Source organism: Sorex fumeus, unplaced genomic scaffold (assembly GCF_029834395.1).
Source record: "Sorex fumeus unplaced genomic scaffold, SorFum_2.1 ptg000226l, whole genome shotgun sequence".
Classification (NCBI taxonomy): domain Eukaryota; kingdom Metazoa; phylum Chordata; class Mammalia; order Eulipotyphla; family Soricidae; genus Sorex; species Sorex fumeus.
This window is the reverse complement of record NW_026606283.1, coordinates 50,933-72,035: the sequence shown is the minus strand read 5'-3', so window position 1 is coordinate 72,035 and position 21,103 is coordinate 50,933. Positions and strand designations below refer to the sequence as shown.

The following is a 21,103-nucleotide window of genomic DNA, read 5'->3' as shown; positions in this document are numbered from 1 at the left end:
AAAGGGTTTCTTGCTCCTGAGGGCCTGGAGAAATAGCACAGTGGGTCGGACACCCGCCCTGCATGCAGTCGGCCAGTGGTCATGGAGGCCACCCTCAGGCGTGCCCCCCAAAAAACAAACCACGAAAGTTTGCTCGCTCTTGAGAATCTCACCCTGGCTAGAAGCACCCAGGGGGGTAAGAGCGAGTCTTACAATCTTCCTGCTGATTCTCTCTTGTTTTGATGCCTTTACCACTGTCACTCTGTCCTCCCGTTGTTCATCGATTTGCTCGAGCGGGCCCAGTAACGTCTCCATTGGAGACTTTGTTGTTACTGTGTTTGGCACATCGAATACGTCACCGGTAGCTTGCCAGGCTTTGCCGTGCGGGCAATTCCTTTATAATATTTACAAATTCCTTTAGTTTTTCCTTATTTATTCCTTTGTGGGTTTTGAGCCACACCCAGTGGTGCTCAGGGGACCCTCTGAGGTTGTTTTTGTCTTTTGGGTCACACCCGGAGATGCACAGGGGCTCCTCCTGGCTCTGCACTCAGGAATCACTCCTGGTGGTGCTCAAGGGACCACATGGGATGCCGGGGATCGAACCCGGGTCAGCCACATGCAAGGCCAATGCCCTCCCCACTGTGCTATTGCTCCGGCCCCTTCCTCTGCAGTTGTTGGGGGTGGACCTGGGGTCAGCCTTGCTCAGGGCCGGCGCCTTCACCCATCCGCTGGCCCCTGGCCCAGCGACCCTCCCTGGACCCTTAACTTCTCTCATGTTCCTTCCTCACCCGCCTTCCCCAAGAGCTCGACAGCCCCGCCCACGTGGTCACAGAGCGGGTGACCGAGGACACGGCGCTGGTCTCCTGGGCCCCCGTGCAGGCAGTCGTCGACAAGTACGTGGTCCGGTACACGTCGGCGGCGGGGGACAGCACGGACGTGGCGGTGGGCAGTGAGCAGAGCAGCACCCTGCTGACGGGCCTGGAGCCGGGCCAGGCCTACACGGTGCTCGTCTGGGCCGAGCGGGGCGACCAGGAGAGCAAGAAGGCTGATACACAGGCGCTCACAGGTGAGGAGGCTGGGAGGGCGCATTGCTGGGCTCCCACCTTGAGACGCTCCCTCTGCTCGTTGGCGGCGGGATCTTATCGACATTTTTTTTTTGCTTGCTTTTTGGGTCACATCTGGCGATGCTCAGGGCTGACTCCTGGCTCTGCACTCAGGAATCGCTCCTGGCGGTGCTCGGGGGACCCTATGGGATGCTGGGAATCGAACCCGGGTTGGCCGCGTGCCAGGCAAACGCCTTCCTTGATGTATTATTGCTCCAGCCCTTGTATCACCTTTTAAACACCATGATACTTTGTATCACCCATTAAACACTATGATACTTTGTATCACCTTCAAAACACTATGACACTTTGTATCACTTTGTCTTTTTTTTTTTTCCTTTTTGGGTCCCACCCAGCTGATGCTCAGGGCTTCCTCCCGGCTCTGCACTCAGGAATCACTCCTGGCGGTGCTCGGGGGACCCTATGGGATGCCGGGGATCGAACCCGGGTTGGCCGCGTGCAAGGCAAACGCCCTCCCCGCTGTGCTCTCGCTCCAGACCCTGCAGCTGGATTTTAAACACACACCTTGTTACCTAGAATTTTGGACTCCTTGTTAATTATCTTTTAATTAAATCACTTTGAAATACACAGCTACAAAGTTGTTCATGACCCTGTTTTGATGACCCGTCCCCTCACCAGTGTCCCCAGTCTCCTTCCCTCCTTCCATCCCAAAAGGTTTTTTGGACGCTTTAAAGACTGACCTTTGGGGGGCTCTGGCCCAAATTAAACTATTACATTTACTAAATATCAAATTAAAAGGTAAAAGGCCCTCCCGTTGATCGTCGATTTGCTCGAGCGGGCCCAGCAACGTCTCCATTGGAGACCTTGTTGTTACTGTGTCTGGCATATCGAATACTCTCGGTAGCTTGCCGGGCTCTCCGAGAGGGGCGGAGGAATCGAACTCGGGTCGGCCCTGTTGGCTGCGTGCAAGGCAAACGCCCTTACCGCTATGCTATCCCTCCAGCCCTCTCCCCTGCTAGAACCTCCAAACAAGCTCAAATATCAAATTAAACTATTAAAATATCCTAGTTTAATCCAAGCTAAATCTAGACAGATTCCACGTGTGGGATGATTTCTCTCAGCCCAGTCATCAGTTGAAAGTTTTCCGGTTCGGGGCTAGAGCGATAGTTCAGCGGGGAGAGCGACAGTCTTGCGTGGTTGACACTCGGTCCCCAGCACCCCTTAATGCCCCCCCAAGCCCTGTTAGGAGCGATGCCTGAGCACAGAGCCAGGAGTCAGCCCTCACACCGCCAGGCATGGCCCAACACAAAAATAAGTTAAAAACCAGAGTAAAATCCGGTTTCCTGGTTCCTGGCCATGGGCGCGTGACTTGTTCTGTGGAAAGAATGATTCTGACCTTCAACATCGTTTTCTTCCCACAGAACACATGTGAGCAGAGATTTGCTGGGAATGTAATTGCTTTTGGGTACCAGAAATCGGGCCTGGAAGCAGGGATTAGAAAAATCCGGGGTGAAGGAGATATTCACCATCAGGTTTTATTATTTTTTTTCACCGAAGGCCGGGAAGAATGTGCAGACCACGGCTTTCTGCCGGCCGGGTCGGAAACCCTTGTCTCGTCACGTGCTCTGGGCTCGTTCTTGGGACTTTAGGCCACTCCCTTCATTAAACCCTGAAGCTCTAGGATTGGCGGAGAACAAACTCAGGCGTTTACTGAGTTCATCACCTGGGTCCTGCTGGCTTTTCCAGAAGCTGGGAGTTGGTCAATGCTTTTCTTTCTTTCTTTTTTCCTTTTTTGGGTCACTCCTGGCTCTGCACTCAGGAATCACTCCTGGCAGTACTCAGGGGACCCTATATGGGATGCTGGGAATCGAACCCGGGTCGGCCGTGTGCAAGGTAAACGCCCTCCCCACTGTGCTATCACTCCGGCCCCTGACTTGTTCATTTTCTTTCAGACCTCGACAGTCCCCAAAACCTGGTGACCAAGCAGGTGACCGAGACCACGGCCACCGTGTCCTGGGACCCCGTGCGGGCGCCCATCGACAGGTACATGGTGCGTGTCACCTCGCCCGACGGGGACAGCCGGGACGTGGCCGTGGGGAAGGAGCAGACCAGCACGGTGCTGACGGGGCTGCGGCCGGGCGTGGAGTACACGGTGCTCGTGTGGGCCGAGAAGGGCGCCCGGGGGAGCCGCAAGGCCGACACCAAGGCCCCGACAGGTAATGAAAGATGTGAGAAGCTGGTCAAAGCAAGGGGGCCAGATAGATGGTGCAGTGGGTAGGGCCTTGGCTTACATGTAGCTGACCCGGGTTCGATCCCCAGCATCCCATAGGGTCCCTTGAACACCGCCAGGAGTGATTCCTGAGTGCAGAGCCAGGAGTCAGCCCTGAGCATCACTGGGTGGGACCCAAAAAGAAAAAAAAATGGGGCTGGAACTATAGCACAGTGGGGAGGGCATTTGCCTTGCATGCAGTCAACCCGGGTTTGATTCCCAGCATCCCATAGGGTCCCCTGAGCACTGCCAGCAGTAATTCCTGAGTGCAGAGCCAGGAGGAACCCCTGAGCATTGCCGGGTGTGACCCCTCCCCCCAAAATAATAAAAATTAAAAGGGGGAGCAAAGTAAGACCCTAGACCCTCTGGTCCCAGGATGGGGTGGATGATGGTCCATGAGACACCGAATGTTCTACAAGGGGGTGTGGAGGGGAGAGCTGAGGGACGCAGAGGCCGATTTCCAGCATTTCAGCAGACATTCCGAGGGGCTCTGGGCCTTCGAGATGGTCCTTCTAGAAGCTTCACCATGGAGTTGGCCAGAGGGCCTGATAGATCCCTCCTCCCTGCGACCCAGTGGATGCCGGTGGGGGGTTTCGGCGAGTCCAGATGTTGCTAGGGACGCTGCTTCCCCCCTCCCCGAAGGAAACAGGAGGGGATGGGCAGTGCCCCGAGTCAGGTACTGTGGGCGTTTCTCGAAGCCTCTGACTTGTTCGTTTTCTTCCTTCCTTCCTTCCTTCCTTCCTTCCTTCCTTCCTTCCTTCCTTCCCCTTCCTTCCTTCCTTCCTTCCATCCTTCCTTCCTTCCCCTTCCTTCCTTCCTTCCTTCCTTCCTTCCTTCCTTCCTTCCTTCCTTCCTTCCTTCCCCTTCCTTCCCCTTCCTTCCTTCCTTCCTTCCTTCCTTCCTTCCTTCCTTCCTTCCTTCCCCTTCCTTCCTTCCTTCCTTCCTTCCTTCCTTCCTTCCTTCCATCCTTCCTTCCTTCCCCTTCCTTCCTTCCTTCCTTCCTTCCTTCCTTCCTTCCTTCCTTCCTTCCCCTTCCTTCCCCTTCCTTCCTTCCTTCCTTCCTTCCTTCCTTCTTTCCTTCCCCTTCCTTCCTTCCTTCCTTCCTTCCCCTTCCTTCCTTCCTTCTTTCCTTCCTTCCTTCCTTCCTTCCTTCCTTCCTTCCTTCCTTCCTTTCTGATTTTGGGTCCCACCTGGCGATGCTCAGGGGTTACTCCTAGCTCTGGACTCAAGAATCACTCCTGGCGGTGCTCAGGGGACCCTATATGGGATGCTGGGAATCGAACCCGGGTTGGCCGCGTGCAAGGCAAACGCCCTCCCCGCTGTGCTATCGCTCCGGCCCCTGACTTGTTCATTTTCTTTCAGACCTCGACAGTCCCCAAAACCTGGTGACCAAGCAGGTGACCGAGACCACGGCCACCGTGTCCTGGGACCCCGTGCGGGCGCCCATCGACAGGTACATGGTGCGTGTCACCTCGCCCGACGGGGACAGCCGGGACGTGGCCGTGGGGAAGGAGCAGACCAGCACGGTGCTGACGGGGCTGCGGCCGGGCGTGGAGTACACGGTGCTCGTGTGGGCCGAGAAGGGCGCCCGGGGGAGCCGCAAGGCCGACACCAAGGCCCCGACAGGTAATGAAAGATGTGAGAAGCTGGTCAAAGCAAGGGGGCCAGATAGATGGTGCAGTGGGTAGGGCCTTGGCTTACATGTAGCTGACCCGGGTTCGATCCCCAGCATCCCATAGGGTCCCTTGAACACCGCCAGGAGTGATTCCTGAGTGCAGAGCCAGGAGTCAGCCCTGAGCATCACTGGGTGGGACCCAAAAAGAAAAAAAAATGGGGCTGGAACTATAGCACAGTGGGGAGGGCATTTGCCTTGCATGCAGTCAACCCGGGTTTGATTCCCAGCATCCCATAGGGTCCCCTGAGCACTGCCAGAAGTAATTCCTGAGTGCAGAGCCAGGAGGAACCCCTGAGCATTGCCGGGTGTGACCCCTCCCCCCAAAATAATAAAAATTAAAAGGGGGAGCAAAGTAAGACCCTAGACCCTCTGGTCCCAGGATGGGGTGGATGATGGTCCATGAGACACCGAATGTTCTACAAGGGGGTGTGGAGGGGAGAGCTGAGGGACGCAGAGGCCGATTTCCAGCATTTCAGCAGACATTCCGAGGGGCTCTGGGCCTTCGAGATGGTCCTTCTAGAAGCTTCACCATGGAGTTGGCCAGAGGGCCTGATAGATCCCCTCCTCCCTGCGACCCAGTGGATGCCGGTGGGGGGTTTCGGTGAGTCCAGATGTTGCTAGGGACGCTGCTTCCCCCCTCCCCGAAGGAAACAGGAGGGGATGGGCAGTGCCCCGAGTCAGGTACTGTGGGCGTTTCTCGAAGCCTCTGACTTGTTCGTTTTCTTCCTTCCTTCCTTCCTTCCTTCCTTCCTTCCTTCCTTCCTTCCCCTTCCTTCCTTCCTTCCTTCCATCCTTCCTTCCTTCCCCTTCCTTCCTTCCTTCCTTCCTTCCTTCCTTCCTTCCTTCCTTCCTTCCTTCCCCTTCCTTCCCCTTCCTTCCTTCCTTCCTTCCTTCCTTCCCCTTCCTTCCTTCCTTCCTTCCTTCCTTCCCTCCTTCCCCTTCCTTCCTTCCTTCCTTCCTTCCTTCCATCCTTCCTTCCTTCCCCTTCCTTCCTTCCTTCCTTCCTTCCTTCCTTCCTTCCTTCCCCTTCCTTCCCCTTCCTTCCTTCCTTCCTTCCTTCCTTCCTTCCTTCCTTCCTTCCTTCTTTCCTTCCCCTTCCTTCCTTCCTTCCTTCCTTCCTTCCCCTTCCTTCCTTCCTTCTTTCCTTCCTTCCTTCCTTCCTTCCTTCCTTCCTTCCTTCCTTCCTTTCTGATTTTGGGTCCCACCTGGCGATGCTCAGGGGTTACTCCTAGCTCTGGACTCAAGAATCACTCCTGGCGGTGCTCAGGGGACCCTATATGGGATGCTGGGAATCGAACCCGGGTTGGCCGCGTGCAAGGCAAACGCCCTCCCCGCTGTGCTATCGCTCCGGCCCCTGACTTGTTCATTTTCTTTCAGACCTCGACAGTCCCCAAAACCTGGTGACCAAGCAGGTGACCGAGACCACGGCCACCGTGTCCTGGGACCCCGTGCGGGCGCCCATCGACAGGTACATGGTGCGTGTCACCTCGCCCGACGGGGACAGCCGGGACGTGGCCGTGGGGAAGGAGCAGACCAGCACGGTGCTGACGGGGCTGCGGCCGGGCGTGGAGTACACGGTGCTCGTGTGGGCCGAGAAGGGCGCCCGGGGGAGCCGCAAGGCCGACACCAAGGCCCCGACAGGTACCGTAGGGGCACCGGGGGGCTGGTGATGGCTGTGGAATGGGGCTTGTGGGGGTGACCGTCCTGGTGGGGGGAGGGGCTGTTTGACCGGAAGGAAGAAGCGAGTGAGAGACGAGGGGGTGGGCTTTGCCCCGACACCCAAAGACTGCAGATAACATGTGCACAGCTGTAGAGCGCGAGAGCGAATCAGGCAGAGCGGGTCTCCAGCTGCCAGTGTGCAGGGGTAAAACTTAGGGGTGACCCCCCTGCCCCCAGGGTGGCCCAGATCCGCCAGGAGTGATCCCTGAGCACTGAACCAGGAGTCAGCCCTGAGCACCACCAGGTGTGGTTCCCCTTCCACCCCCACCCCTCCAAAAACAAAAAAACTAAAGGTTGGGTTTTGCCAGGGGATTATTTTTAGTAGGTTTGTGGGGGGGGTCTTCAAGGGACACAGGAGGCTGGAGCAACAGCACAGCAGGGAGGGCGTTGGCCTTGCACGCGGCCGACCCGGGTTTGATCCCCGGCATCCCCTAGGGTCCCCCGAGCACCGCCAGGAGTGATCCCTGAGCGTCACCAAGTGGGACCCCCAAAGAAAAAAAAAGAAGGGGCCAGAGCGATAGGACAGCAAGTAGGGCATTTGCCTGGCATGCGCTGACCTGGGTTCGATCCCCAGCATCCCATAGGGTCCCCCGAGCACTGCGAGGAGTGATTCCTGAGCACAGAGCCGGGAGTCAGCCCCGAGCATCGCCGGGTGGGACCCAAAAAGCCAAAAATAAATAAAAATAAAAATAAAGGGACATGGGGTGCTGGGGCAGCTGGGCTGGGCCTCACCCCTCCCCTCCCTCCGTCCCGCCCCCCACCTGTTCCTTCTCTCCTCCTCCTCCTCCTCCCCTCCCTTCTTCCCCCATTTCCCTCCCCCACGTCCTCCGTCCCCTCCCCCCTCTGCTCCCTCTCCTCCCTCCTCTCTTTACTCCTGCCTCCTCTTCCTGAGCTTGCCTCCACCCCAGTTTTACCCTCTTTTTTGCTTCATCATAATGTGGCAGAGCACGGGCCTGGAAGGTGGCCCAGTGGTCAGCGCTGCCTGAGTGGGGACTCCCTGAATACCGTGTGTGGGGGGGGGGGGGCTGGTGATCTCTAGGGATCGGAATGTTCCCCTGAGAGCCTGTTCCCTCGGCCCCCTCCCGAGTCCTGCTTGGGAGCCCCCCACCCAATAAAGAAGGGGGGATCCACACAGAGGTCATTCGGGGGTTGGGCATCAAGGGGTCCACTTCGACACTCAGCCTTGACGTTGCTTTGACCCTTACAAGCAGGAATTTGTCTTTTTCCCCCCGCGATGGCCAGACCCAAACCCACACCAGATGTCCCACTTTAGAGACTCGAGCGGGCTGATGTTCCAGAAACTTAAAATTGGCCCAAACATCCCCGCGACAGCACCAGCTGCACAATTTCTATGAAAGCCCCGTTCCCCACCCCAAACGGCTGCTGCCGCCGCCACCGCTGGGCAGAAAATAGCCTGGACGAATCTATTCTGGGGAAACTCCTAAATTAAAATCACCTTCTAGGCTCTTTTTTTTTTCTTTCCCCAAAATGGAAATTTCCATTCATGCCTAATGAATTTGGTTTTTTTTTTAAAAAAAAAAACTGGTCTGGCCGGTTCTTCCTGCACTTGGCTAGAATTTCTCAGAAGCTGCTGTTTGTTCTTGCCTGTCCCAGAACAAAGCTGGCTCCCCTCTCTCTCTTTCTTCTCGGTTCTTCTCCACTCTGAAGCTCAGCCTTAGTGCTCCGGGAGGCTCCCCGCAGTGCTCAGACCTTGTGGTGCTGAGGGTCGAACCTGGGACTTCTGCATACAGAGGTGTGCCCCGGCCCCTGCAAACCAGGACCTCCCGGGCTGCTTTCTCCTTTGTCCTTCCTTTCTGGGGTGGGGCCTGTCCCCCACTGTGGTAGGTCGTCAGGCTTGCAGCTGAGGCCTGAGCACCCTGGGGCACTTGGACAGGGAGCACAGACTTTCTCTCCTTCCTTCCTTCCTTCCTTCCATCCTCCCTCCCTTCCATCATTCCTGCCATTTTTCCTTCCATCCATCTTTCCTTTCATCCCTCCTCCCCTCCCTCCTTCCCTCCCTCCTTCCTTCCCTCCTTCCTCCCTCCCTCCATCCTTCCTTTCATCCATCCTTTCTTCCACCCATCCTTCCCTCCTTCCTTCCTTCCCTCCTTTCTTCCCTCCCTCCCTCCCTCCCTCCCACTTTCTTCCTTCCTTTCATCCCTTCCTTCCCTCCCTCCCTTCTTCTCTCCTTCCTTCCTTCCTTCCTTCCTCCCTTCCTCCCTCCATCCCTTCCTTCCTTCCTCCCTCCCTTCTTCCATCCATCCTTCCTTCTTTCCCTCCTTCCCTCCTTCTTTCTTCCCTCCCTCCCTCCCTCTCTCCTTCCTTTCTTCCTTCCTTCCATCCTCCCTCCCTCCCTCCCTCCCTTCTCTTCCTTCCTTCTCTTCCTTCCTTCCTCCCTCCCTTCTTCCATCCATCCTTCCATCCTCCCTCCCTCCCTCCTTCCTTCCTTCCTTCCTTCCTTCCTTCTTCCCTCCCTCCCTCTTTCTTCCTTCCTTCCTTTCATCCCTTCCTTCCCTCCCTGCCTCCCTCCTTCCTTCCTTCCTTCCTTCCTTCTTCCCTCCCTCCCTCTTTCTTCCTTCCTTCCTTTCATCCCTTCCTTCCCTCCCTCCCTCCCTCCTTCCTTCCTTCCTTCCTTCCTTCCTCCCTCCCTTCCTCTCTCCTTCCTTCCTTCCTTCCTTCCTCTCTCTTTCTTCCTCTCTTTCTCCCTTTCTTTTTCTTTCTCCTTCTTCCCCTTCCTCCTCCTGATCCTCCTTCCGCGCTCTCTTCCTTCTCCTCCTCCACTCCTGCACTCAGGACCCCTCCTGGTGGGGCTCAGGTGCACAATATTCCGGACAGCTAGGGAGAGCCCCAAGGACTCTCCTTCTCGCCGCCCGCGTTCAGTGGTCTCCCCCACCCGGGGCGGCCCAGGCTACGGGGCAGTTGAGGAGACGAGGGCCCGGCTCTCCGAGCCCCCATTCCAGTCTCCCACTGCCCCTCGTTCCCGGCTCCTCCTGTCTCTCCCGCTCATCTCCCTGTGCTCCATCTCGCGGCCTGGGTCCTCTCTCTCCGGGCTCCTGTATTCTTCCTCTGCAGTCGTCTCCCTCTGCCCCCCTTGCTAGCCTCTCCGCGCTCCGTCTTGCTGCCCTGGGCTCTCTCACCTCTCTCCAACTCCCGAGTCTTCCTCCAACTCCTCGGCACTAGGGGCAGAAGCTACATCCTGCTTGGTAGCCAAATCAACATCAGAAAGCCCTTCCTTGGCTCACTTTACAGGGGGCAAAAAAACCACTGTAAGGTGTTTTTCTCCTCTCCTCAGTTCAATAGCTTAATCTACATCTTAATTCTACTCCGTAGTATTATTTAGTATGGACACTTACGAGATACTTTGAGCTTGAAGGGTGGCTGTCCCGGGGACATCTCGCCACGGACCCAGACTACAGTGCTCAGGCCAGATTGATTTTTTTGTTACCCTAGCAGGGTCCGAATCTATTATTATTGCTTTTTGGATCATGACAGAATTTGTCCATGACCAACCTCTTAACTTATAGTTAAGCATGATGGCGCTTTGGCCAGGCCCATCTCGATGCCAGGGTAGCACATAGCTCACCGCTTGCCCTGGGTCCATCCAGTCCCTAGTCGGGACCCCCGCTTTGGGGGTCAACTGAGGAAGTTAGGGCAACTGAGGCTTAAGTTGAGAGAAAAAGTCCAGGATGAAAATATCATTCACTTAACTCCCAAGTCACTAAAGCATAGCATTTGCTGTCTTCCTGTGTCTACACGAAAAAAGGACGTTGCTCTGAATTAACTATGCGAAGGACTTAAGGAGAAGAGAAAAAACAATACTTACGAGTCCACAGTGCACAAAGAAAGAAGTTACGAGTAAACACAGCGGAATGGGAGCACTGTGATGGGAGTGACCCAAGCAACCTAAGCTCCCTGCGGCGAGGCAGAAAGGACAAACCAAAGTCATCCTACACTCGGGTCCCTGAGGAAGAGGTGGGGAATGTGGGGAGCCCCCCGGAACTCAAGTCCTCCCGGCATCTTCACCCGCAGGCATCGACCCTCCCAAAAACCTTCGTCCGTCTGCAGTGACGCAGTCCGGTGGGGTGTTGACCTGGGCACCGCCTGACGCCGTGATCGACGGCTACATCCTGACCTACCGGTTCCCGGATGGCACTGCCAAGGTACTGGGCACGGGGTCCGTCCCCGCCAAGCACCCCGCCGAGCCGGTCCCTAGAGAACATGGCCCAGGCTGGCTGGATTGTCTCCCGACCCGGCCCTGGTGGCCCACAACCTGCTCTCAGCATTCTTGAGCACTGTTTGTCAGCTGTTCTCTCCTGTGCCATATCTTCTGGCCCATCACCTTATTTTATTATTTTTGGCGGGAGGTCGCACCTGGCGATGCACAGGGCTGACTCCCGGCTCTGCACTCCTGGCGGTGCTTGGGGGACCCTATAGGGTGCCGGGGATCGAACCCAGGTCGGCCGCATGCAAGGCAAACGCCCTCCCCGCTGTGCTATCACTCGGGGCCCCTGGCCTAGCACTCGATGGATCACAAAGGGTGGGGGTTCCAGCCTGTGACTCCCACATGCTCCACGACATCTCCCAAGCCCGTGTCTGGCTTATTGGTCACCTTCGAGGAGGATTCTGTGTGTGTGTTTGTGTGTGTGTGTGTGTGTGTGTGTGTGTGTGTCTGAATATACGCAAAGGGGATGAAATTCTGTGTCCCATTCATATAATGCCTGTCCTCTACTCCTGAGTCCCAAAGGGACAAAACCCCCGTTTCTGTGGTGTTGTTGGGGCCACAGCTGGCGATGCTCAGGGCTGACTCCCAGCTCTGCACTCAGGAATCACTCCTGGCGGTGCTCGGGGGACCCTAGGGGATGCCGGGGATCGAACCCGGATCAGCCATATGCACGCCAGCTATCTCTGTTCCCTGGGACAGAGCGCTTTGTTTTGTTTCAAAGACACTCGTGGGTGGTGCTCAGGGCTGACTCCTGGCTCCGCACTGCTGTGGGTCTGTGAGGGATCCATCTGGGGTGTCTGGGGTTGAACCAGGTCAGCCGCATGCAAGGCAAACGCCCCCCACCTCCCGCACTGTCGCTCCCACCCCAAGGACAGAGCTGGCTTTGTCTGTTTGATTTCCTGTCATGTCCACAGAGATATCGATGGTGTGTGAATATTTATCGAAGGAATTGGTGGCCCCGGATCGCAGGGCTGTGCCAGTCCCTGGCATCGGCGCCACCTGGATTTCAGAATGTGTCCCGGGGGGAAATGGCCCTTCCCCGGTGTGAAGGGAAGACACCAGTGGGAGGGCACATGGCGTCTTCATGGGCTGCCCTGCCCGGAACGTTGGCCCACGTACGGAGGGAGGCAGGTTCCTGGGAAACAGCGCACCCACACCCACACCACTTGGCTGCCACCTGGGGCCGCCTGATGGGTGCAGCTAGTGACCCGTGCAGCTCTGGAGGGAGGAAGGCTGGTGGGTGCTCCTCCTGCCACCGTGCTCAGTGTTGGCGTGTGTTACTTCTGCCACAGTGCTCAGTGCTGATCTCAGCTCGTGCTCCACGTGGTGCAGAATATTGAGAGTTTGCGTGTCTCAAACTGGGACTCTGGGGGCACAGTGGGGAGGGCCGTTGACCTTGCACACAGCTGACCTGAGTTCGGTTCCCAGCATCCCAGAGGGACCCCTGAGCACCACCAGGAGGGATTTCTGATCACAGAGCCAGGAGTCACACCCTGAGCATTGCCGGGTGTGCCCCCCAAACTAAAACAGGGATTCTGGTCTGCCCCTGTGTCCCCGGAGGCTGAGGACTGGGCGCCCAGAGCACTTCGGTGACCACGGGGTGATGGACTGAAACACTGTGACCATTGGCTCTGCCCTAGGAGGTGACCCTCGGGCCAGAGGAGCAGAGCTTCGAGCTGCAGGGCCTGGAGCAGGGGGCGACCCACCCCGTGTCCCTGGTCGCCTTCCGGGGGGAGCGTCACAGCACCAGCACGTCCACGGCCCTGGCCACAGGTAACGGGGCACGGCTGCAGAGGAAGGCGGGCTGGGACCCGGGTCTCAGGGTGCGTGGAGTTGGGGGGGGTCTGTCTTAGAACCCCCCTCTCAACCCCTGGGTCTCTCCCTCCCATCCCCTGGTTCAGAGACAGGCGGGAACTGGAATGTTCCTGGAGGTGGGGTAGCCGGTTAGTGAAGGGTCAGCGGTGAGCCTCCTCTTCCTTCTAGAACATTCTTAGGGCTGCATGAGAGGGAAGTCGGGGGGGGGGAGGGGGTGCAGGCTTAGAACCCCCAGCCCCTTGGCTCAGTGAACAAAGGCAGAGAAGAGCTGGACTGTTCCTTTGGAGATCAGGCAGCCCGTCGGGGAAGGAAGAGACGCACGCCTGCTCTTGCTTCTAGAAGGTTCTTGGGGGTTCCAGAGAGAGAGAGAGAGAGATGCAGCCTGAGTGCAGTGGAGAGTCACCAAATAACCCTGCCCCCGGGCAGGGGATCCAAGGAAGGCCCCCGCTGTGGGGGGCGGGGGTTTGCCTGCCGCCCCGTTTCTTATGGTCCCTCTGCTTGGCCCCAGTGGGCGTCCGTTTCCCGCACCCCGCGGACTGCAGCCAGGTCCAGCAGAACGGCAATGCCGCGAGCGGCCTCTATACCATCTTCCTGCACGGCACGGCCGGCCAGCCCCTGCAGGTCTACTGCGACATGGACACAGATGGAGGCGGCTGGATCGTGAGTCCCCGGGGCCGCCTCTGTCCGTGTGGGGGAGGGGAGTGTGGTGGGTGGGACGGGGGACCCCTCCCCCCAATGCTTCCCACCCAGGCAGAGCAGGCTGCAGGGAACTCAGGCTTCGGATGGCTTCTCGACCCCTGACGGTGGCGCCCCAAAGCCGAATGATCTAGGCAGCGAGGGGTTAAAGCCACGTGCCTTGGGGACAGAGTCATAGATAGCACAGCCGGGAGGGTGTTGGCCTTGCACACAGCCGACCCGGGTTCGATCCCCAGCATCCTAGAAGGTACCGTGAGCACCGCCAGGAGTGATTCCTGAGTGCAGAGCCAGGAGTCAGGCCTGAGCATCGCCGGGTATGACCAGGAAGGAACGAAAGGAAGGAAGGAAGGAAGGGAGAGGAAGAGGGGGAAAGAAAAGAAAGAAAGAAAGAAAGAAAGAAAGAAAGAAAGAGAGAAAGAAAGAGAGAAAGAGGGGTCCGGAGCGATAGCACAGCAGGGAGGGCATTGGCCTTGCACATGGCCGACCTGGGCTCCGTGCTCAGGTCTGACTACTGGCTCTGTGCTCAGGGCTGACTCCCAGCTCTGTGCTCAGGGCTCACTCCTGGCTCTGTGCTCAGGGCTGACTCCAGGCTCTGTGCTCAGGGATCACTCCTGGCTCTGTGCTCAGGGATGACTCCAGGCTCAGTGCTCAGGGCTGACTCCCAGCTCAGTGCTCAGGGCTCACTCCAGGCTCTGTGTTCAGGGCTCACTCCTGGCTCTGTGTTCAGGGCTCACTCCTGGCTCTGTGCTCAGGGCTGACTCCAGGCTCTGTGCTCAGGGCTGACTCCCAGCTCAGTGCTCAGGGCTGACTCCCAGCTCAGTGCTCAGGGCTCACTCCAGGCTCTGTGTTCAGGGCTCACTCCTGGAAGCGCTCCGGGAACCATACCCAGTTCCTGGGATCTGGGGTTGGCCACATGCCAGGCAAACACTGTATTCCTCCACGCTATCTCCCCTGCTACCTCTCCTAATCCTTTGGAACGAGGAAGTTCTGCCCGAGAGCCCCTTAGCCCCAGGCCCCCCACTGGGGAGAGGCGTGGAGGGGGTTCCATTCCTCTCGGGGTGTTGGAGCTCCGTGTCTCTCCCCAGGTCTTCCAGAGACGGAACACGGGCCAGCTGGACTTCTTCAAGCGCTGGCGGACCTATGTGGAGGGCTTTGGGGACCCCACGAAGGAGTTCTGGCTGGGTAAGGTCCGAGGGCCCAGGCGGGCGGGGGGTGGAGGGCGAGTCCCCCATCAGGAAGGAAGTGTCGGGGCTGGAGTGATAGCACAGCGGGGAGGGTGTTTGCTTTGCACACAGCTGACCTGGGTTCGATTCCCAGCATCCCATAGGGTCCCTCGAGCACTGTCAGGAGTGATTCCTGACTGCAGAGCCAGGAGGAACCCCTGAGCATCACCGGGTGGGACCCAAAAAGCAAAATAAAAAAGAAGGAAAGTGGTCGGCAGAGACAACGTCTTGTGTTGTTGGGGTACCCAGGGGCCCAATCCTGGGCGTGGAGCACAGCCTCACCCAATCCCACCCTCCCTCCTGCGTCCCCCTTGGCCTGGTATCCAGGACTGGGCAAGCTGCACAACCTCACCAGCGGCACCCCCACCCGCTATGAAGTCCGAGTAGACCTGCACACGGCCAACGAGTCCGCCTACGCCGTGTACGACTCCTTCCAGGTGGCCTCGGCCAAGGAGCGCTACAGACTCTCCGTGGGCAAGTACCGGGGAACTGCCGGTGAGTGCGTCCTGGTCCCTGCTCCTGCAGGGGTGGCCATGCCCGGGGGATGGGGGCTCTGAGTTTTTCGGGAGATGAATGTTGCCCCCAGACCAAGCCCTCTCGGGCCCTTGTCACTGCAGGGGTGGGGTCAGACGGGGTTATTAAAGCTCTGAGCCCCCTAATATGGAACTTGCTAAAATTTGCAGTTCCTGCGTGGACCCCCTGAGTAAATCCCTTCTCTCAGTACCCGGAATTCAGAGGTTTGCATTGTAGCACAACCTTTTTTTTTTTTTTTTTTTGCTTTTTGGGTCATACCCGGTGATACACAGGGGTCCCTCCTGGCTCTGCACTCAGGAATCACTCCTGGCGGTGCTCGGGGGACCCTATGGGATGCCGGGAATCGAACCCGGGTCAGCCAGGCCAACGCCCTCCCCGCTGTGCTGTCGCTCCAGCCGCTGGGGTCGATTTTGAAGGCCTGTCTGGCGTGGGGATTCCTCTCTTACCCGCCCGCCCTACACCCCCAAACCAAAAAAATCTGGGCATTGGGAATTTGCACCCTTCAGCTGCCCGGGAGCTGGGTTTGTTGCAATAAACATTCCCCAGGTGCCCACGGCCTGGGGGACCCCAGCATCTTGGCCTCGGTGGACCCAGAAGTGCTCGTGGCAGGTTCCCCAGCTCCTCCACGGATGGACAAGGGGCGGTAGGGACCCTGCTGGGGGTGTTTGGGGCTCGGGTGGCTTGTGTGTGTGTGTGTGTGTGTGTGTGTATGTGGGTTGTGTGGTGTGTGTACACACCTGGCAGTACTGGGGGCTTACTCTTGACTGTGTGCAGAAATCACTTCCGGTTGGACCCTGTGCGGGGCTGGGGATTGAACCCAGGTCGGTCGGGCGCGAGGCAAGTGCCCTGGGCACTGTCCTGTCGCTCCGGACCCTGGTGTCTTAAGGACAGAAAAGTCACAGTGCAGGATGCACCAGCCCAGGAGTGAGGCTGCAGGAGTGGGGACCTGCGGTCCAGTGAGCCTCCCCTTCGATGTCAGCCACCCACTAGGACAGTTGTGGACAGTTGTGGCATCCGTGCAGGAGATGCCATGGAATGCCCGTTCTGGGGGCGGGGAGGGGGGAACAGCTGGTGTCTCCTGCCCTGTTTTCTCTTCCTCCCTCCCCCCTGCTCCCCCCCCCCACCCCCCCCCCCCCCCGCTGCCCTCTGTGACGTTCATTGTTCTCATCCATGGTGCTCCGAAGGTGTTTCATGGTGACGCCCCTCCCCCACCCCGCACCCACCTAGTGCTGACTGTAGCCTGGGATGCAGGGTTAGTCAGTCACACACCGGGAGCCGTGGCGGAATCAGCTGGCACTTACCAGAATTGCACGCTGTTCTGCCCAGAATTGCAGGTGCAGCTTTAACCCAGAATTCACAAACGTTTTTTCTTTTGGGGTCCCACCCGGCGATGCTCAGGGCTGACTCCCGGCTCTGCACTCAGGAATCACGCCTCGCAGTGCTCAGGGGACCCTAGGGGATGCCGGGGATCGAACCCAGGTCAGCCACATGCAAGGCAAATGCCCTACCCACTATACTACCACTCCGGCCCCTTGATTTTTGTTTATTTTATTTTATTTTATTTTTGCTTTTTGGGTCACATCTGGATTTTCACAGGGGTCACGACTAGCTCTGCACTCAGGAATCACTCCTGGCGGTGCTCGGGGGACCCTATGGGATGCTGGGAATCGAACCCGGGTCGGCTGTGTGCCAGGCAGACGCCCTCCCCGCTGTGCTGTTGCTCCAGCCCTTCCACAAACTGTTTCAATCCAGAATAGAACGTGCCGTTTTACCCAGATTTCTACCTATTTCCACCTGTTCCTTCTCCCAGAATTCCACTCCCCGTTTTCCCCGCTCTCCCCGCCCCTGACTGGCCACTGCCCCCGGGTCCTCACCTGCCCTCTGTGCCCCTGCAGGGGACGCACTCACCTACCACAACGGATGGAAGTTCACCACCTTCGACCGCGACAACGACATCGCCCTCAGCAACTGCGCCCTCACGCACCACGGCGGCTGGTGGTACAAGAACTGCCACTTGGCCAACCCCAACGGCAGATACGGCGAGACCAAGCACAGTGAGGTGGGCGTCCCCGCTTGAGACCCCGTGGCCCCTGGTCCCGCTGATGGGTCCTTGCGGGCTGGATAGTCCTGGCTCTCTGGCTCTTCCTCTCCCGGTTCTTCTTGGCTTGTTTGGGGGGCCAACCGGTGGTACTCCGGGGCTGGCTTGGTGCTCAGGGACCACACGGGGCCAGGGTCCCACCCAGGGCTCCTGTGTGCAAAGTCTGAGTTCCAGCCCCTAAACCGTCCCGTCTCTGCTAATAAGAGACATTCGTTGGGCCTACCCACAGGACCTCCTGTAAACCTCATCACTTCCTCCGAGGACCACCCACCGGGGACTAAAGCTTCACCACAGGATTTGGGGGGTGGGCAGGGGAGGGGGAGAGGGAAGGGATAAAAGCTTCCCCCTCCTCTCCCCCCCTCCCCGCCGGGACCAGAGCGATGGCACAGCGGGGAGGGTGTTTAACCTTCCACACAGCTGACCCGGGTTCGATCCCCAGCATCCCCTAGGGTCCCTCGAGCACTGCCAGGAGTGATTCCTGAGTGCATAGCCGGGAGTCAGCCCTGAGCATCGCCGGGCGGGACCCAAAAAGCAGAAAAAAAAAAAAAATCCACCCCTAACTGTCCTGTTGCAGATCTGGGCTGCACATCTTGGGGGAAAACAACCTTTCCCGCCCGAAATCAGATCCACCCTCAGATCCACTTTGCCCAAATCGACCCACCCCCGTTCAGCCAGAGCTTGTCACCGAACCTGCTTCTCTCTCACCTCAAGATTGGGGGCACCCAGGGCGAGGCCTCTCCTCTCCGTGGCTCTGAAACTCTAACTCGCAGTCTCCCTGGGCCCTGAGCATCACCCAGCCCCTCACACCTCCGCCCTGCATCCTGGGCCCTCAGCCTGGGCTCCCTGTGCCCCGTCCTTGGTCCTGGTCCTCGACCGTGCCTGGCGCCCGCGTTCCTGTGAGTCCAGCATCTCTAAAGATCAGGGCGTTTCCAGGACCGGCGTCCTGGCGGGCATCCGGGCCTCGGCTCCGCCTGGGATTTTTCCAAGGGAAGGGGGAATCTTCCGGCAGGGAGGCCCGAGGGTGGGCCTGGGGTGTCGCGGTGGCCTGGGAGGCCGAGTCCTTCACGGTGAGTGTCTGGCCGGCTCTCACCCACCCGGCTCTGCTAATAAGAGACATCCATCCGGTTAATGTTCCCCTCCCGCTCCGTGCGGCTTTTAGCTTCCTGTTTATTATTTACCCCCACAAATTAAAATACATAAAAACCGGTCACTTGGGCTCTTTATTGGCCAGGTTGCAGGGTTATTAAGTGAATTAAAGATGATTACACTCTCCCGCCAAAAGCCATAAAAAAAAAAAAACACGGAACGGAGCTCACCAAGTCCCATTCGTTTACCCAGAGCTAATCTCGAAACAATCTAAATTGAAAATGATTTGACACAATTGGCCAATTAATACGTTTATTTTTTGCCTCTAATTTGTTGGGAAGGGAAAGAGGGGGGCTCAGAGCTAAGCCTGATGGGGTCTTTCTGGGCCGACCCTCACCTCCTAGGGCCAGCCTGTGCTTCCGCGACATCCCAGCAGGAAGCGCCCCTTCCCAGGTGGTCCTGCGACCCCCCCCCCTTCCCCTGTCCACCTGTCCTAAGCAGAGATGGACGTTTCCCTGCTAGACCCTGGAGCTCCCCACCTGCCTCTTCCTGACGCTGTGTGTGTGTTTTTTCTCTCCTAGGGGGTGAACTGGGAACCGTGGAAAGGACACGAATTCTCCATTCCCCACGTGGAGTTGAAACTCCGCCCTCACGGCCACAGCAGGGGACAGTAGCATCAGTGACAGGGAACGTTCCAGCAACCCACCTGAGCAGTCGCCGCGGGAGACAAGGCCAGCCCAGGGATGGGGTGGGGGGCGGCGGGTCCGGGGGAGCGATTGTTTGTGGGAGTGCAACGGTCAGAACACCTTCCGGGGGGAGCAGGACCCCAGAGAGCCCACCCCCACATCCTGGGGGCCACCACGCAGAGCCCCCGACATTCCGTGTCCCCGGGGTCATGCTGTGTTTGGGATTTGTGCGGAAGGAAACCCGAATCACACACACACACACACACACACACACACACACACACACACACACGCGTCACGTTTGCAAATGTCTAGAAAGGGGACACGTGTCCATGGAGACGCCCCCAAGGGGGGGTTCTGGGTCCGGGGTCCAGGTGGTCTAACTCAGCTGGGGAGAAGGGGCCAAGTCCTCCCCCGCTGCACAATCGCCGTGTCGTGAGGGGGACATGAAGCCCATCACTGTGCTCCCCCCCATCCTGTGCCTGGGTACCACACCCAAGACCTGGCACCTCCTCTCCAGCGCCCCCTATAGGACACGATGGTCCACCAGCCCCCGAACAAACTCCCTCCTCGACTTTCAAGCACCCAACTCTCGTGGTCCTGGGGCTCTCCAGAACACGGGGCTCCCCCCTCCCCACCCCAGGCTATTCTTCTCTTGAGACGCTGGTGACCCCTGAAGTAGCTCAGCTACTGCTCCGGAGGGGGGGAAGATACCATTCGATTAAAGCGTTTTGGTTTTTTTTTTAAATTTGGGGGGCCTTGTCCTGTTTTCCCTTCATCCGTGGATTCGAAGTCGAACTGGACCCTCCGTGTCCCTGGAGGTGGAGCTCGTGCGGGAGAACGGCGTGGACTGGGCTGGGTTTCTTGTCTGCGTGGCGCGTCTCGTTCGCGGCTTCAAGCGGTCTCCCGGTTTGAGCCTCCGGCCGTATGCCAAGCCACGTGCTTCCAAAAACACGCGCGTGGCCTTTGCGGGTTCACCGCCCAACATGCCTGAGCGCACAGCCGTTGTGGCCATCCTCGACCTGGTCACAGGCGGGCTGGGCACGGGAGCATCCCGCCACGGGCTGGCCTCAGCCTCCAAGAAACGCAGCAGGCCAGCCGATGGGACCAGAGAGTTGACAGGGGGTGGTTATGGGGGGTGTCAGCTGGGTCTGAGCTTCGTAGAGGTCCCAGGGAGTCAGAAGTGCAGCTGGTTTGGGGGTTCTGTTGGAAGCACAGAGCACGGCCTCCCCCTCCGGGGGTTCAGGTGGGGAGCACAGGCAGTCGGCAAGGGCTTGCCTGGAATGTACGCGGCGAAGGGTCTGGGTGACACGTGCACAGGGTCTGGGGGAGAACGGCGCCCCTCAGGACAGAGTTCAGATACGGTTGACCCCGCTGCCAACTTCCTCTGGGAACGGGCCCCTGGATGGATGTTTGCCGAGTGACGTCACGAAAGCGGCCTTTTAACTGAGACGACTCAGCCACTCCGGGTCCTTCAAAACCAGACAATGCTGGGGGCCCCCCAGGGGCCAGAGATTGGGGCCCAAGGACTTGTCATCGTGGGGAGAGGGCGGAGATCAGGGCCGAGGTGGGGGTGTGAGAGAGAATGTGGACCAGGCACAGTGCCCAAGGCAGGAGAAACCGAAAAATCTGGGTTCAAAAAAAGAAATGTTGGGGCTGGAGCAATAGCACAGCGGGGAGGGCGCTGGCCTGACACGCGGCCGACCTGGGTTCGATGCCCAGCATCCCATAGGGTCCCCTGAGCACTGCCAGGAGCGATTCCTGAGTACAGAGCCAGGAGGAACCCCTGTGCATTGCCGGGTGGGACCCAAAAAGCAAAAAATAAATAAATAAAATTTTTAAAAAATGTAAAAAAAGGAATGTCTTCTGGAGGAAGCCCTGTGCTAAGCAAACCCTCCCCCCCACCCCCATTCCCTGCAGCCCTTCCCCAGCATCTGGAAGTTTCTGTCAAGCCCCAGGCCCAAGGTGGGGGCGCGGGGGGCTGTGTAGAGGCCTGAAGTGCCCATCCAGGCCACCAGGGGGCAGTGTTGCCCCATG

At 58.4% G+C, this 21,103-nt stretch overlaps 1 protein-coding gene across 1 annotated transcript in view; it reads left to right on the top strand.

Annotated features, from left to right (window-relative positions):
- The window catches only part of TNN (tenascin N), a 68,246-nt gene extending 49,179 nt beyond the window's left edge, over window positions 1-19,067 (top strand). The window contains exons 9-19 of the mRNA XM_056108594.1: window positions 782-1,045; window positions 2,996-3,259; window positions 4,675-4,938; window positions 6,365-6,628; window positions 10,736-10,866; window positions 12,569-12,701; window positions 13,252-13,403; window positions 14,525-14,621; window positions 14,990-15,157; window positions 17,092-17,255; window positions 18,962-19,067. Coding sequence (XP_055964569.1) covers window positions 782-1,045; window positions 2,996-3,259; window positions 4,675-4,938; window positions 6,365-6,628; window positions 10,736-10,866; window positions 12,569-12,701; window positions 13,252-13,403; window positions 14,525-14,621; window positions 14,990-15,157; window positions 17,092-17,255; window positions 18,962-19,054 — 1,994 coding nt within the window. The 3' untranslated portion in view covers window positions 19,055-19,067. The remainder of the gene's footprint in view (window positions 1-781; window positions 1,046-2,995; window positions 3,260-4,674; window positions 4,939-6,364; window positions 6,629-10,735; window positions 10,867-12,568; window positions 12,702-13,251; window positions 13,404-14,524; window positions 14,622-14,989; window positions 15,158-17,091; window positions 17,256-18,961) is intronic.
- The last annotated feature ends 2,036 nt before the right edge of the window (window positions 19,068-21,103 follow it).